The 15,460-nt window shown below is 38.0% G+C and overlaps 2 protein-coding genes across 2 annotated transcripts in view; one reads left to right on the top strand and one right to left on the bottom strand.

Annotated features, from left to right (window-relative positions):
- Positions 1 to 6,822, bottom strand: part of fh (fumarate hydratase) — a 21,218-nt gene extending 14,396 nt beyond the window's left edge. The window contains exon 1 of the mRNA XM_067430176.1: positions 6,683 to 6,822. Within this exon, the coding sequence (XP_067286277.1) occupies positions 6,683 to 6,781 (99 nt within the window). The 5' untranslated portion in view covers positions 6,782 to 6,822. The remainder of the gene's footprint in view (positions 1 to 6,682) is intronic.
- hhex (hematopoietically expressed homeobox) lies at positions 6,780 to 14,678 on the top strand. Its single transcript, XM_067430186.1, has 4 exons — positions 6,780 to 7,092; positions 12,189 to 12,367; positions 12,471 to 12,521; positions 14,371 to 14,678. The coding sequence occupies exons 1-4, from the start codon at positions 6,780 to 6,782 to the stop codon at positions 14,521 to 14,523; spliced, it is 696 nt and encodes a 231-aa protein (XP_067286287.1). The 3' UTR covers positions 14,524 to 14,678.
- Positions 14,679 to 15,460: the final 782 nt, after the last annotated feature.

Raw genomic sequence — 15,460 nt, 5'->3', positions numbered from 1 at the left:
AATACAAATAATAACCGATTCCTTTTTTTATTTAGAAGATATCATGTTTTTTAAGATTAATTTGAATCCCCGTTTTTCTGACCGTGTGAACATATTAATTTTAGTAGGTAAATGTCATATTCACACATGTATAAATAGTTTAAATATACCAAATACAAAAACAAAGTATTTAAAATGTACTATTTTAATGCTGTCCTTAATTGAACTGGTGTGGCCTATATCTTTTTGCTTTGTCAGTATCTAATTCGAATTAAATATTGATTTATTATATTTTTCGTTGGGGGACTTTAGTTATGGAGTTCGGGAACGGATGACGCACTGTTACTTTTCTCAGCGCTCTCCGGGATGGACCAATCACAGCCGTCTGTAATTATTCCGTTGGATCCTGCGCTTTACATAATCATTTAATATTATACTTACTGTCCCAGATCTCTGTGCTGATCTCTCACAATAATACAAGTAAATTATTATATTTTATAGTCCACAACTGTCTCCAGGACTGAGATAAAACGGCTAATGTGAGGATTGCGCTTTCTGAGCCTTAGCGCCCCTTAGAGGAAGAAATCGGCCCCTAAACCTAAACTCTCAATCACTGTTCCCTGCGTTATCCACTAATACAGTTCACTTGAAGAAGTAAATAAAAACAATTGAGCGAATTCGGACATCGGCTCTACCTTAGATATGTGCTGTACACTCGTCATTGCAGTGCATTGTGGGATTGAATGAGTGCGCTCAATAACGTCCACTAATGTTTCGGACACCACTACATGGCTGTCCCCTCAAATAATGTAAATTGAATATGATTAAATATAATAAATTAAATATGTTTAGCAACCACACCAAGTTTTTAAAAACCTTATTTTAAAAAAAGTTGGGTCACTGTACAAATTATGATGTGGAAGTTTGAAATTTCAATATTTGATTCAGAATTCAACATAGGTGACATATTAAATGTTTAAACTGAAAAAATGTATAATTTTAAGAGGAAGATAAGTTGATTTTAAATTTCATGGCATCAACTCATCTCATAGAGTTGTGCCGTGGCCATGTTTCCCCCTGTGTGTCATCCCCTCTTCTTTTTATATCAGTCTGCAAACGTCTGGGGACTGAGGAGACGAGCTGCTCAAGTTTAGGAATAGGAATGTTGTCCATTCTTGTCTAATACAGGCTTCTAGTGCTCAACTGTCTCAGGTCTTCTTTATCGCATCTTCCTCTTTATGATGCACCAAATGTTTTCTAATGGTGAAAGATCTGGACTGCAGGCTGGCCATTTCAGTGCCGGATCCTTCTTCTACGCAGCCATGATGCTGTAATTGATGCAGTGTGTGGTCTGGCAATTCCATGTTGGAGAGAGCAAGGTCTTCCCTGAAAGAGACGCCGTCTGGGTGGAGCAGATGTTGCTCTAGAACTTGGATAGACCTTTCAGCATTGATGGCCTTTCCAGATGTGTAAGCTGCCCATGCCACACACACTCATGAACCCCAGACCATCAGAGATCAGCTTCTGGACTGAGCGCTGAGAACAGCTTGGGTTGTCCTTGTCCTCTTCAGTCTGGATGGCATCCCAGTTTTCCCAAAAGAACTTCAAATGTTGATTCGTCTGACCCCAGATCAGTTTTCCACTTTGCCACAGTCCATTTTAAATGAGCCTTGGCCCAGAGGAAACGCCTGCGCTTCTGGATCATGTTTAGATATGGCTTCTTCTTTGACCTGTAGAGTTTTAGCCGGCGACGGCCAATGGCGCGGTGGATTGTGTTCACCAATGTTTTCTGGAAGTATTCCTGAGCCCATGTTGTGATGTCCATTACAGGAGCATTCCTGTATGTGCTGCAGTGCCGACTAAGGGCTGAAGATCACGGCCATCCAGTTTGGTTTTGACCCTTGACCCTTACACACAGAGATTGTTCCAGATTCTCTGAATCTTTGGATGATATTATGTTCTGTAGATGTTCTCAGAGAAACTCCTTTCTGATATCGCTCCACTATTGTCCGCCGCAGCATTGGGGGAATTGGTGATCCTCTGCCCATCTTGCCTTCTGAGAGACACTGCCACTCTGAGAGGCTCTTTAGACCCAATCATGTTGATAATTGACCTAATAAGCTGCAGATTGCTCCTCCAGCTGTTCCTCATATGAACATTTAACTCTTCCGGCCTCTTATTGCGCCTGTCCCAACTTTTTTGGAGCTCTCATGAAATCCAAAATGAGCCGATATTTCACATGACATTTCAAAAATGTCCCACTTTCAACATTTGGTGTGTTATCTCTATTCTATTGTGAATAAAATATAACTTTATGAGATTTGTAAATGATTGCATTCCTTTTTTTAATTCACCATTTGTACAGTGTCCCAACTTTTTTGGAATCGGGTTTGTACTAAACTAAAACTTAAACTATTTAACACTGCAAACCTAAATTAAAGGTTTTTAAACTTCGTCAAACTTTCTGGCTAGACTTCTTTTAAACCAACTTAAAATGTGTCTATGAACTTTACTCATATAGTTATTATTATTGTACTACTAAGATCAAGTGTAACCCTACATTTACACACATCATCCACCAGAGGGCGACAACACACAATCGTTATTCCTGTGACTGAATTTGAGTGTGTGTGTGTGTGTGTGTGTGTGTGTGTGTGTGTGTGTGTGTGTGTGTGTGTGTGTGTGTGTGTGTGTGTGTGTGTGTGTGTGTGTGTGTGTGTGTGTGTGTGTGTGTGTGTGTGTGTGCGGGCATGTTTCTGTGACATGATACATGAGGACACAAATGTGTATAATGCCATGGGTATGACACAGGTATTACAGGAGAGGGTGAAATATGAGGACATTACCCATGGCCCCACTTTACAAAAGGCTTATAAATCACACAGGAGGAGTTTTTATGAGAAAGTAAAAATGCAGAATGTTTCCTGTGATGGGTAGGTTTAGGGGCAGTGTGTGTGTGTGTTTGTGTGTGTGTGTGGGCTGGTAATCGCCTGCTAATTGAAACCAATCGTGATCAATCACGTTGAGCGACTCTGATAAGAGCTGATCATTATGATTGGGCTTCTCCTGTAAATGAGGAAACGTGAAGTGATGCTGAGTGATGAGGAGAAGATGAAAGTCCGTCATTATTGATGTGCTTTCGAGGTCGGTGTATTTCCCCGTACAGTTTGTGTGTGTGTGTGTGTGTGTGTGTGTGTGTGTGTGTGTGTGTGTGTGTGTGTGTGTGTGTGTGTGTGTGTGTGTGTGTGTGTGTGTGATGGGTAGGTTTATAGGTTTAGGGGCAGTGTAAGGGGATAGAAAATACAGTTTGTACAGTACAAAAACCATTACGCCTATGGAGAGTCCCCACATTTCCCAAACACAAACGTGTGTGTGTGTGTGTGTGTGTGTGTGTGTGTGTGTGTGTGTGTGTGTGTGTGTGTGTGTGTGTGTGTGTGTGTGTGTGTGTGTGTGTGTGTGTGTGTGTGTGTGTGTGTGTGTGTGTGTGTGTGTGAATATGCGCTTGTGCTCTGGCGCCGGGACTGACAGCAGATCAATTAACAGCAATGATTGTCCAAGCGCAAATATTAGCTGTTCCCAGATCAGTCTTTCATGGGTTTATAAGATCTGTAACGAGCTCAATCAGTCTGAGAGTGATCAATAATAACAGATGAGTCAGTGTGTGATTCATTCACTTCCATAACCACAGATTATTAGGACTAATGGGCGATACAGAGGGTTTATTCATATACGCTTTGATTTATTCATGAATGCTTCTCATGGGGTTATTTTTCAGTTTTAAGTTCAGTTTTAAGCTATAAAAGCCATCAAACAGTCTATTACGGTAAATTATATAGGCTAAATATAACATACACTTATATATTTATTTGTATAAACACATCTGGAAATAAATACTATTGAAAAAAATTCAGAATTACATTTTATTTTATTTATTTTTGTAAAAATAAAGGTAATTTATCATCATTGTATCCACAGGTTATTAAACACACTTTGACAAATATAAGATTATATTTTGTTTTATTATTTATTAAAGTTTTTGACTATATTTCATTAATCCACAAATTTGCATGAAATCGCGTAAAAATAAAATCAACAAACGCTTTACTACAAAAAATGTAGATGAATATTTTATAACATTTTGTATTAATAAAAAGCCTAATTATATAAATAAATTAACGTAGGCCTATAAATAGCCTAAATATTAAAAATAATAAAATAATAAATGAAGAGGGAAACTACAAAACACATTCAGCTTTATTATATTTTTAAGTAGGCCTAATTTATTCCTTTTTGTTTTATTATAAACTATAAAGTTTTGTGCTGATATTTAATTCATCCACTAATTTGCATGAAAACTCTTTTCAACAAAAATAATGTCAGCTGATACAATATTAGTTTTTGACAATATATGAGACTAATAATATTAAAATAATTTCCACTGGATATGAAATTTCGATTTTCTTCATCAAATTTAAATAATGTAAACTTGATTAACTAATATTCAATTATGATGCTTTGTGTGACTTAAAGTAAGAAAAATAAATACATAAAATTATTAATAAAGGGGAAAAGTACACACATTAATTTAGGATTATATTTTATTATTTGTTTTATAAATAAAATCTTTTTTTTTTCTGCACGTTTAGTCGGTCCTTCATTTATTACACACACTTTAACAACTGTGTTGTATTATTGATTAAGAAATACGTTAGTTATTGTTAAAGTTTTAATCCACTGATTAGCGTAAAAATAATTAACAACAAAAATCATGTCTTATGATATAATCGTTTATAACATCTTTATAATCATTTAGGCTATAAACTATAATTAGAGGAATATTCACTGGACATTACGAGTTTTCAAAGGTCGATTTTCTTCATCATCACTAATTCATTTTTAATAATGTATCTCAATCTGGAGATTTAAGCAGTTTTCCTTTTTTGTTTTTTACAATGTTTTAAAGACGTTCTCTTCGCCATGATGAACTAACCCTTCATATTATGATCATATTATGCTATTAAATGATTAAATGATTCGTGACTTTTAATGAAAATATAAATGATTCTTCACGCAGATATTAAAAAGTAATCTGATCGCGTTCCTACATCCTTCAGGCCAAAGGAAATGGTATTACATTGTGAGGTTTTGTGTGATTTAAAGTAAGACAATAGATGTAAAAATAAATAAATCCAGATAATAATAAATGAAGGAGGAAAGTTCAAAAATACAGTTGTACACTCTAAAAAATGCTGGGTTAAAAACAACCCAAGTTGGGTTGAAAATGCACCGACCCAACAATTGAGTTGTTTTAACCCAATGGTTGAGTTGTTCTTACCCAGCAATTGGGTTGTCTCAAGCAACATTTAACCCAACCACTGGGTTAAAACAACTCAATTGTTGGGTTAGTGCATTTTCAACCCAACTTGGGTTGTTTTTAACCCAGCATTTTTTAGAGTGTATTATTTGTTTAATCAATAATCTATCAAATATAGCGAAAACATAAATCCTTGATGCAGGTCTATAGCGAAATTGTATTAAATGACGAGGATTTTGGATTAGTTTATGTGAGTTTAAAGAAAGTGTTTGTAGAGTGAATAATTTACGCAGATATTACAAAGTAATCTGATCGCGTTACTCGCGTTAATTTTAATGCGTTACTATCCCCATCAGAGTGAAAAATTAAATCATTCATGATGTGGGCCTAATTACATTTTATTTTACTTTCGGATTAGTTTATCTGACTTTAATGAAAATGTGAATGATTCTTCACGCAGATACTTCACTCGTTACTTTAAAAAGTAATCTGATTACGTTACTTATAATGCATTAAAAATTAAAAACAAAATAAATGATGTGTTTTTGTGTGACTTTATTGAAAACGATTGAGATTCGTGTGTGTGTGTGTGTGTGTGTGTGTGTGTGTGTGTGTGTGTGTGTGTGTGTGTGTGTGTGTGTGTTAAATCCAAGTGCATCCTGACTTTTGGATTAGTTTATGTGAGTTTAAGGAAAATGTTCGGAGAGTGAATAATTCACGCAGATATTAAAAAGTAATCTGATCGCGGTACTCGCGTTACTTATCAGTCTGAGCGAAAAATTAAATAATTCATGATGTGGGCCTAATTACTAATTAATCAGAGGTTTATCTGACTTTAATGAAAATGTGAATGATTCTTCGCGCAGATACTTCACTCGTTACTTTAAAAAAGTAATCTGATTACGTTACTTATGCGTTAAAAATGAAAAACAAAGCTAATGATGTGGTTTTGTGTGATTTTGTTGAAAATGATTGAGATTTGTGTGTGTGTGTGTGTGTGTGTGTGTGTGTGTGTGTGTGTGTGTGTGTGTGTGTGTGTGTGTTAAATCCAGGTGCATCCTTACCTCTGGATTAGTTTACCTGACTTTAATGAAAATGTGAATGATTCTTCACACACATACCGGAATATGTCACTCGTTACTTTTAAAAAAAGATATCCAATTACGTTACTTATGCGTTAGAAAAAAATAAATGATGTGGTTTTGTGTGACTTTATCGAAAATGATTGAGATTCGTGTGTGTGTGTGTGTGTGTGTGTGTGTGTGTGTGTGTGTGTGTGTGTGTGTGTGTGTGTGTGTGTGTGTGTGTGTGTGTGTGTTAAATCCAGGTGCATCCTGACTTTCCCCGTTCATCTCATTCTTCTCGGAGAGCCAATCAGAGCTCGCGTACCTGCAGGAAGTCTGACCCGTTATTCTCCTCCCTCGGCGTGACCTCTCGCTTCACACACACCGCATGGACGCAGAAGCGACACACACCGTCTCCAGACATGCAGTTCCAGCACCCGCACGCGCCTCTTTACGCGCCGACGCCCGCGCCGCCGGCTCACCCGACGCCCTTCTACATCGAGGATATCCTGGGCAGGAACGCGCCGCTCGCGCCGACGCCGACGCTCCCGTCTCCGAACTCTTCCTTCACCAGCCTCATCCCGCCTTACCGGACACCGATCTACGAGCCCACGCCGATACACCCGGTGCTGTCCCCGCACGCGCACGCGCTCGCGGCCACCTACGCGTCCATCTACCCGTTCACGCGCTCCGTGGGAGACTTTACGCACGCGTTGATCCGCCACGACCCGCTTGGTGAGCTCTCTCTCTCTCTCTCTCTCTCTCTCTCTCTCTCTCTCTCTCTCTCTCTCTCTCTCTCTCTCTCTCTCTCTCTCTCATGAGCTGGAATGCTGTATTAATCAATACTCTAAATATTGTGTATTGCACTTCTAAAAAATTCTGGGTAAAAAACAACCCAATGTTGGGTAAAATATGGACTAACCCAGCAATTTTGTTGTTTTAACCCAGACATTAAGTTGTTTTAAGGAAATATTTAACCCGATTAAAACAACCCAATCGCTGGGTTAAAACAAGCAAATTGCTGGGTTAGTCCATATTTGACCCAACATTGGGTTAAAACAACCCAGCATTTTTTTAGAGTGTGTTGTTGACGGGTTGAGAGATGATCAGAAGCTCCTGACACGGCGAGCTGATCGCTCTGAGGATCTGCGGGGAACTAAAAAAAGCCCTGAATGTGAAAACCCTCCTTTATTTTAAGCGCGTTTTGACGCGCTGCGCCGCAAACACCCAAAGCTCTGGAGTTAAAAACGCGTGTTCTATATGCGCGCATACACTCTCAGAAAAAAGGCTTAATTGGGGTTCTACACTCTTAACAATTCTGGATAAAAAAAAACAACCCAGTGTTGGGTCAAATATGGACTAACCCAACGATTGGGTTGTTTTAAGCAAATATTTAACCCAACCGCAGGATTAAAACTTCCCAATCGCTGGGTTTAAACAACCCAATTGCTGGGTTAGTCCATATTTGACCCAACATTGGGTTAAAACAACCCAGCATGTGTAAATACACTCTAAAAATGCTGAGTTAAAAACAACCCAAATGCCGGGTTTGTCCATTTTTAAACCCAGCTTGGGTTGTTTTAACCCAGTGGTTGGGTTAAATGTTTGCTTAAGACAACCCAATCGCTGGATTAGTCCATGTTTAAACCCAACAACCCCAGCATGTTTTAGTGTGTATAGGGTTCTTTACTGATCTCTTTATGCTAAAGGTTCTGTAATGACAGGTAAAAGCCCTTTTGTCTGGAAGGTTCTTCAGGCTATTGTTCATTCATATATTATTCTGCAACATTTTGTAGTTGGACTAAAATTATTGTTTATTGAACTGTTCATATTTTAATCAGAAAAACTGAAATGGCACTCTTCGTGTGATATTGATTAACTACATAAAATGCGATAAATATATACACTCTAAAAATACTGGGTGGTTTTAACCTAAGTTTGGGTTAAATATGGACAAATCCCACTGTTGGGTTAAAAATGTAATTGAAAAATGTAACCCAATGGCTGGGTTTGTTAATATTTGACCCAAATTTGGGTTTAAACCACCCAGCATTTTTTAGAGTGTGTTATATGTGATCATTCAATAATATGAAATATTTCATCCGGGAAAGGACAAAACATTAATGACAATGATGGAGGATATACACGCTAAAACATGCTGGGTTAAAAACAACCCAAGTTGTGTTGAAAATGGACTAACCCATAAATTGGGTTGTTTGAATGTGTCCTGGGTTGTTTTAACCAAATGGTGGGTCAAATATGGACTAACCCAGCAATTGGGCTGTTTTAATCCTGCGGTTGGGTTACATATTTGCTTAAGACAACCCAATCTCTAGGTTAAAACAACCCGATTTCTGGGTTAGTCCATTTTCAACTCAACTTGGGTTGTTTTTAACCCAGCATTTTTTAGAGTGTAGAACCTTTAGGGGTTCCAAATATAACCTTTTTTATAAGAGTGTGCTCTCTAAAAAAATAAAATGCTGGTTTGTTTTAACCCAATGTTGGGTCAAATATGGATTAACCTAGCAATTGGGTTGTTTACAACCCTGCGGTTGGGTTAAATATTTGCTTTAGACAACCCATTTGGTAGGTTAATCCATATTTGACCACACATTGGGTTGTTTTATACCTAGATTTTTTTTTAGAGTGTGTAGCGTTGCATCGTGCGACGCGTCGGTGCATGAGGTGTGTGTGTTTACCAACAGCTCATGTGGTTAATAATATCAACCAGACTGACCTGAAGAGGAAGCGCTTCTTGATTTCGAAACTGCAGTTCAAAGCGCATTGCTGTGACCCTGATCATGTGTGTGTGTGTGTGTGTGTGTGTGTGTGTGTGTGTGTGTGTGTGTGTGTGTGTGTGTGTGTGTGTGTGTGTGTGTGTGTGTGAGGAAGATGATGATGAGGCTGCTCAGCAAACCCTGACCCTTTCCTCTCCCTCCGGAAACCTTGAGCTCTCGATAGGACCGAGCGAGCTCTCAGAAGCGCGCGATGTTTTCCTGAAACGGGACTCGTGCGCGCTGCTGATTATTTTATCCACATCCTCAATACACACATATTCAGGAAACACTCGACTTCTGATAGCCGGGATCCGTTTTTTACAGATTGTTCGTTTCCTTTCAATGGGCTGAACCTTTTTAACAGCTAAAACAGCTAAACACACACACACACACACACACACACACACACACACACACACACACACACACACACACACACACACACACACACACACACACACACACACGTCTGTTTTTGTTAAATGTGGGGACTCTCCATAGGCGTAATGGTTTTTATACTGTACAAACCGTATTTTCTATCCCCTTACACTGCCCCTAAACCTACCCATCACACACACACACACACACACACACACACACACACACACACACACACACACACACACACACACACACACACACACACACAGGAAACATTCTGCATTTGTTCTTTCTCATATAAACTCCTCCTGTGTGATTTATAAGCCTTTTGTAAAGTGGGGCCATGGGTAATGTCCTCATATTTCACCCTCTCCTGTAATACCTGTGTCATACCCATGGCATTATACACATTTGTGTCCTCATATGTCACAAAAACATGCCCACACACACACACACACAAACACACACACTTCGTACATGAACGAAACGCATGCATTTTATTAATAAGCCTAACATGTTTAACACACACGCGCGGAAAAAATATAGAGTTGTTTAAAACTAAATATGGACAAACGCAGCCGTTATGATTAAACTTTAACCCAAAGGTTGGGTTTGTCCATATTTGGCCCAAAATTAAAACAACTCAATATTTTTATAGGCCTTCTGCATCACCAAAATATATTTATTTTAAATAAATAAATAAAAATATATATAGCTATTTGTTAAGTCACTGATCATAGTTTTATGAATTGCGAGACATTAATAATAAATCAAATCGAGCTTTTTCCATCAAAACAAACGCTTAGACAAATCAGTTCCGCTCTTTATATCATAATCAGATTATTGCGAATATGATTTTATTAATAAACCCATATAAACGAGTCTAACACACACACACACACACACACACACACACACACACACACACACACACACACACTCGGGGGTTTCAACACACACTTTGAGTCAAATATGGACAAGCCCAGCCGCTGTTACATTTGAAAATTACAATTATATACATAAATAAAAACTTAAGTGCATCTGCAAAATAGCGGCTATTTTAAATAAAATGATATATCTCGATAAACTAATAATAAACCAAATCGAGATTTTCACGCATAAACGATTTCATTGATTTTTGTATTATTGCAAATATGATTTTATTAATTTATACACGTTTCACATATTATACCCAATCGTCAAATATATATTTTAAATAAAGTTATTATATTATATTATAGTTGCCTATTATTTTTATATTATGGGCTTATTCATCATAAATGTATTTGATGTGTTAAACTATCACTCTTTTATTACTTCACATTTAATCACCGATGTTTTATGAATTTTGATAAACAACTCTAAATGAATAAACAGCACCAAAACAAACGCAGATCAGTTCACTGCTGTTTGATTATAGCAAATATGATTTTATTAATACGTTTAATAATCTATATTTAAATAAATAAATATATGTATAGATCTGTTTGTTGACTTTGCATCAATGCAGATTGTTTTATTACATTAATAAACGTCTTATAGCCTATATAATGTCATATATATGTCCGATTTCTAAATATATATCTTTAATTGCACAACTAAAGACATTCTGAGAAATTAATTACAGTTTTATTAATTGATGAAAACGTAAAGCGCCTCGTGCACGAGATCCAACAAAGCCTCGCGCTTTAAAGCTGGCGCGCGTTATTAACGGTGTGTGTGTGTGTGTGTGTGTGTGTGTGTGTGTGTGTGTGTGTGTGTGTGTGTGTGTGTGTGTGTGTGTGTGTGTGTGTGTAAAGACGGGATGAATCGCAGTTTCCTGTGTGTTTGTGAGGATTGGACGGATGTTCAGCACATTCACCAGATTAACCAACAGGAAACACATTGGCGGATATTTTGCCATAGTCCTTCTGCTCATAAACTCCACTCTTAACGGATGTTCAGCTGACAGACAGAGACTCCCAACACGAGTGCTGCTACTCTGGAGATATTATACACATTATATGTTATGCACACTTTATGAACATGTTATGCACATTATATGTTATGCACACTTTATGAACATGTTATGCACATTATATGTTATGCACACTTTATGAACATGTTATGCACATTATATGTTATGCACACTTTATGAACATGTTATGCACATGCTGTGTAATGCACATTATATGCACACTTTATGAACATGTTATGCACATGCTGTGTAATGCACATTATATGCACACTTTATGAACATGTTATGCACATGCTGTGTAATGCACATTATATGCATACTTTATGCACGTTACACTCTAAAAAAAGCTGGAATAAAAACAACCCAAGTTGGATTGAAAATGGACTAACCCAACAATTGGGTTGTTTTAACCCAGTGGTTGGGTTATTTGTTGCTTGAGACAACCCAATTGATGGTTTTTAGTCCAGCATTTTTTTAGTGTATGGACACTTTATGAACTTTATATGCAGACTTTATGCACACTTTACGCACATTATGCACACTATATGCAACATTTGTGGACATTATATGCACACTTTACGCACATTATGCACACTATATGCAACATTTGTGGACATTATATGCACACTTTACGCACATTATATGCACACTTTGATGCGCATTATGCTCATGTTCTGCGCACGTTACATATGAATGTGTGTGTGTGTGTTGTGCAGGTAAGCCGCTGCTGTGGACCCCGTTCATCCAGCGGCCTCTGCATAAGAGGAAAGGCGGACAGGTTCGGTTCTCCAACGACCAGACCATCGAGCTGGAGAAGAAGTTCGAGACGCAGAAATATCTGTCTCCGCCCGAGAGGAAGAGGCTGGCCAAGATGCTCCAGCTCAGCGAGAGACAGGCCAGTTCACACACAGGAGTTATGCTTTCATAACTTCATCATAACTTCATCATAACGTCATCTTAACTTCATCTTAACGTCATCTTAACTTCATCTTCAACAGGTGAAAACCTGGTTCCAGAACCGCCGGGCCAAATGGAGGCGATTGAAACAGGTGAGAGTCATTTCTGCTCTTAAAATACACTCTGGCTAAAAAAACAACCCAATGTTGGGTCAAATATGGACTAACCCAGCGATTGGGTTGTCTTAAGCAAATATTTAACCCAACTGCAGGGTTAAAACAACCCAATCACTGGGTTAGTCCATATTTGACCCAACATTGGGTTGTTTTTTACCCAGAATTTTTTGGAGTGTACCTGTCAATTTTATTTAATTATATTATAGACTATTGTAAAAATAATAATAGCCTAATAATAATAATAATAATAATAATAATAATAATAATAATAATAATAATAATAATAAAATCTCTTACACTCTAAAAAATGTTTTTTTAGCAACTGGGTTGTCTTAAGCAACATTTAACGCTGGGTTAAAACAGCCCAATTGTGGGGTTAAAACAACTCAACCACTGGGTTAAAGCAACCCAAGTTGGGTTGAAAATGTACTACCCCAGCAATTCGGTTGTTTAAAATATTTTAGACGGCAAAAAATCTACTCATGAAATAATTCAAATATATGGTTTTAATTAGTAATTGTCGACTAAACCCTGTGCTATCTGTTCCTAAATCATAATGTAGGTTATTATTATGATGACAGGATTTCTGACTGAAATTAAAAACAACCAAAGGAATAAAAATAAAACGAAACTCAAATATTTTATCCGGTAAAGTAATATCCCCGTCCGTCGAACAGCTGGAGATCTGAGTTCACTGCTGTCGGCTGAACTCAACCGGTGTTATCTGATCATAAATCATAGCCTCGTTTATTAATAGACTAGTGGAGTCTCTGATGTTCGTTCAAATTAAAAACAAACAAAACAAGGAATAAAAATAAAACGAAAATCTAAAATATTTTAGATGGTGAAAACTATTCCACCCGTCAGGACCCTAAAATATATCGGTGTATTATTGTAAAACTAAATCCAATGTTTTATCTAATGTTCATAAATAATTCACCTATTTATGATCATTTCTGCCTGTTTTAATAAAAAAACGAATAAAATAAAGAAATAAAAATAAAACGAAACGAAACGTTTGAACGGTAAAATAATTCAAGGATAAACGTTTTTATTTCCGATTCATTCAGGTTATAATTATTAATCTTATTTAGGCTACAATATATATAAGTAGCCTACTAATTAATGTCTAAAATACAAATTTATAATTAGAAATAATGAACGATTAAAACCTAAAATGTTGTCTTATTCCTATTCATTTATAATTATTTATCTTATTTCCTATGTTTAAAAATATATTTTTATAATGATTTTTTTTATTAACAATTGATCTTTAGAAAAAAGCAAGACGAGAATTTAAAAATAAATTAAATTCCCGTCGGTATAAGCCAACAAGCTCAACACACACACACACACACACACACACTCACTCTCTCTCTCTCTCTCTCTCTCTCTCTCTCTGTGTGTGTGTGTGTGTGTGTGTGTGTGTGTGTGTGTGTGTGTGTGTGTGTGTGTGTGTGGTCATGTTTTTGTGACATATGAGGACACAAATGTGTATAATGCCATGGGTATGACACAGGTATTACAGGAGAGGGTGAAATATGAGGACATTACCCATGGCCCCACTTTACAAAAGGCTTATAAATCACACAGGAGGAGTTTTTATGAGAAAGTGTGTGTGTGTGTGTGTGTGTGTGTGTGTGTGTGTGTGTGTGTGTGTGTGTGTGTGTGTGTGTGTGTGTGTGTGTGTGTGTGTGTGTGTGATGGGTAGGTTTAGGGGCTGTGTAGGGGGATAGAATGTACAGTTTGTACAATAACATCCATTACGTCTATGGAATGTCCCCACAAAAACCTAACGTATGTGTGTGTGTGTGTGTGTGTGCAGGAGAACCCCGCGAGCGGCCGGAGAGACGCGGAGGACTCGGGCGAGCGTCGACTCTCAGACAGGTCCAGTCCTGACGCGACGCGCGCGTCCGACGCGTCCGATGACTCTGATCAGGATCTGGACATCGAGGACGCGCTGACCCCGCAGTCATGAGCGCGCGCCCGCGAGCACTGTAAATACTGTACATACTGTACATTTGTAGCGGCAGCATTAAGTTAATGGATGTGTAGATTGTGATCGCAGTGTGTGTGTGTGTGTGTGTGTGTGTGTGTGTGTGTGTGTGTGTGTGTGTGTGTGTGTGTGTGTGTGTGTGTGGAGGTGTAAATATTCTGTGTTATTCAATAAACGGTATTTTGGGGATACACACCCGTGTGCCAGTCATTTTTCTCATGAACGCGCAGTGATGTGGTTCTTTATCTGATGTGAGCACAATAGCCATGATAAATGATCACTCGTGTCATTAGTGTTTTATCAATCTGTCCTGATAGAGTCATCACAGCAGATTATCTGTTAGTCATTAAAATCAATTAAACTCGATCACTTCCTGAACGAAACAAACGCGCTGAGATCAGAACTGACCTGTGATCAGAAGCTCTTATCGCGACAGCAGACAAACAGCCGCAGCTCGGGCTCATCACGAGTTAATGATTAGAAAACTCAGTTCAACAGCCGGACTGAGTGAGTGTGTGTGGGCATGTTTTTATGACATATGAGGACTCAAATGTGTATAAAGTGTGTGTGTGTGTGTGTGTGTGTGTGTGTGTGTGTGTGTGTGTGATGGGTAGGTTTAGGGGGCAGTGTAAGGGGATAGAAAATACGGTTTGTACAGAATAAAAACTATTACGCAGATGGAAAGTCCCCACATTTCACTAAAACAAACGTGTGTGTGTGTGTGTGTGTGTGTGTGTGAGAGAGAGAGAGAGAGTGATCCTTATCCAAAACCAACAGTGCTAACATCGATTCGGCCTGAATTGAGAAATGCTTCACAAATCCTGCTCGTGAAAAACATCTCTAGAGCAAACACCAGCTCTGCTCACACACACACACACACACACACACACACACACAGGAAAGATAAACCATTTTTACT

This window comes from Pseudorasbora parva, chromosome 21 (genome assembly GCF_024679245.1).
Source record: "Pseudorasbora parva isolate DD20220531a chromosome 21, ASM2467924v1, whole genome shotgun sequence".
NCBI classification, from domain to species: Eukaryota; Metazoa; Chordata; class Actinopteri; order Cypriniformes; family Gobionidae; genus Pseudorasbora; species Pseudorasbora parva.
This window is presented reverse-complemented; position numbering and strand designations above follow the sequence as displayed.

What these genes read in the sequence shown, in the direction of transcription:
- hhex (XM_067430186.1), top strand. Translation starts at nt 6,780, where the DNA reads ATGCAGTTCCAGCACCCGCACGCGCCTCTTTACGCGCCGACGCCCGCG. An exon ending in GATCCGCCACGACCCGCTTG is followed by an intron (nt 7,093 to 12,188) that starts GTGAGCTCTCTC and finishes TGTGTTGTGCAG; the next exon opens with GTAAGCCGCTGCTGTGGACC. An exon ending in TCCAGCTCAGCGAGAGACAG is followed by an intron (nt 12,368 to 12,470) that starts GCCAGTTCACAC and finishes CATCTTCAACAG; the next exon opens with GTGAAAACCTGGTTCCAGAA.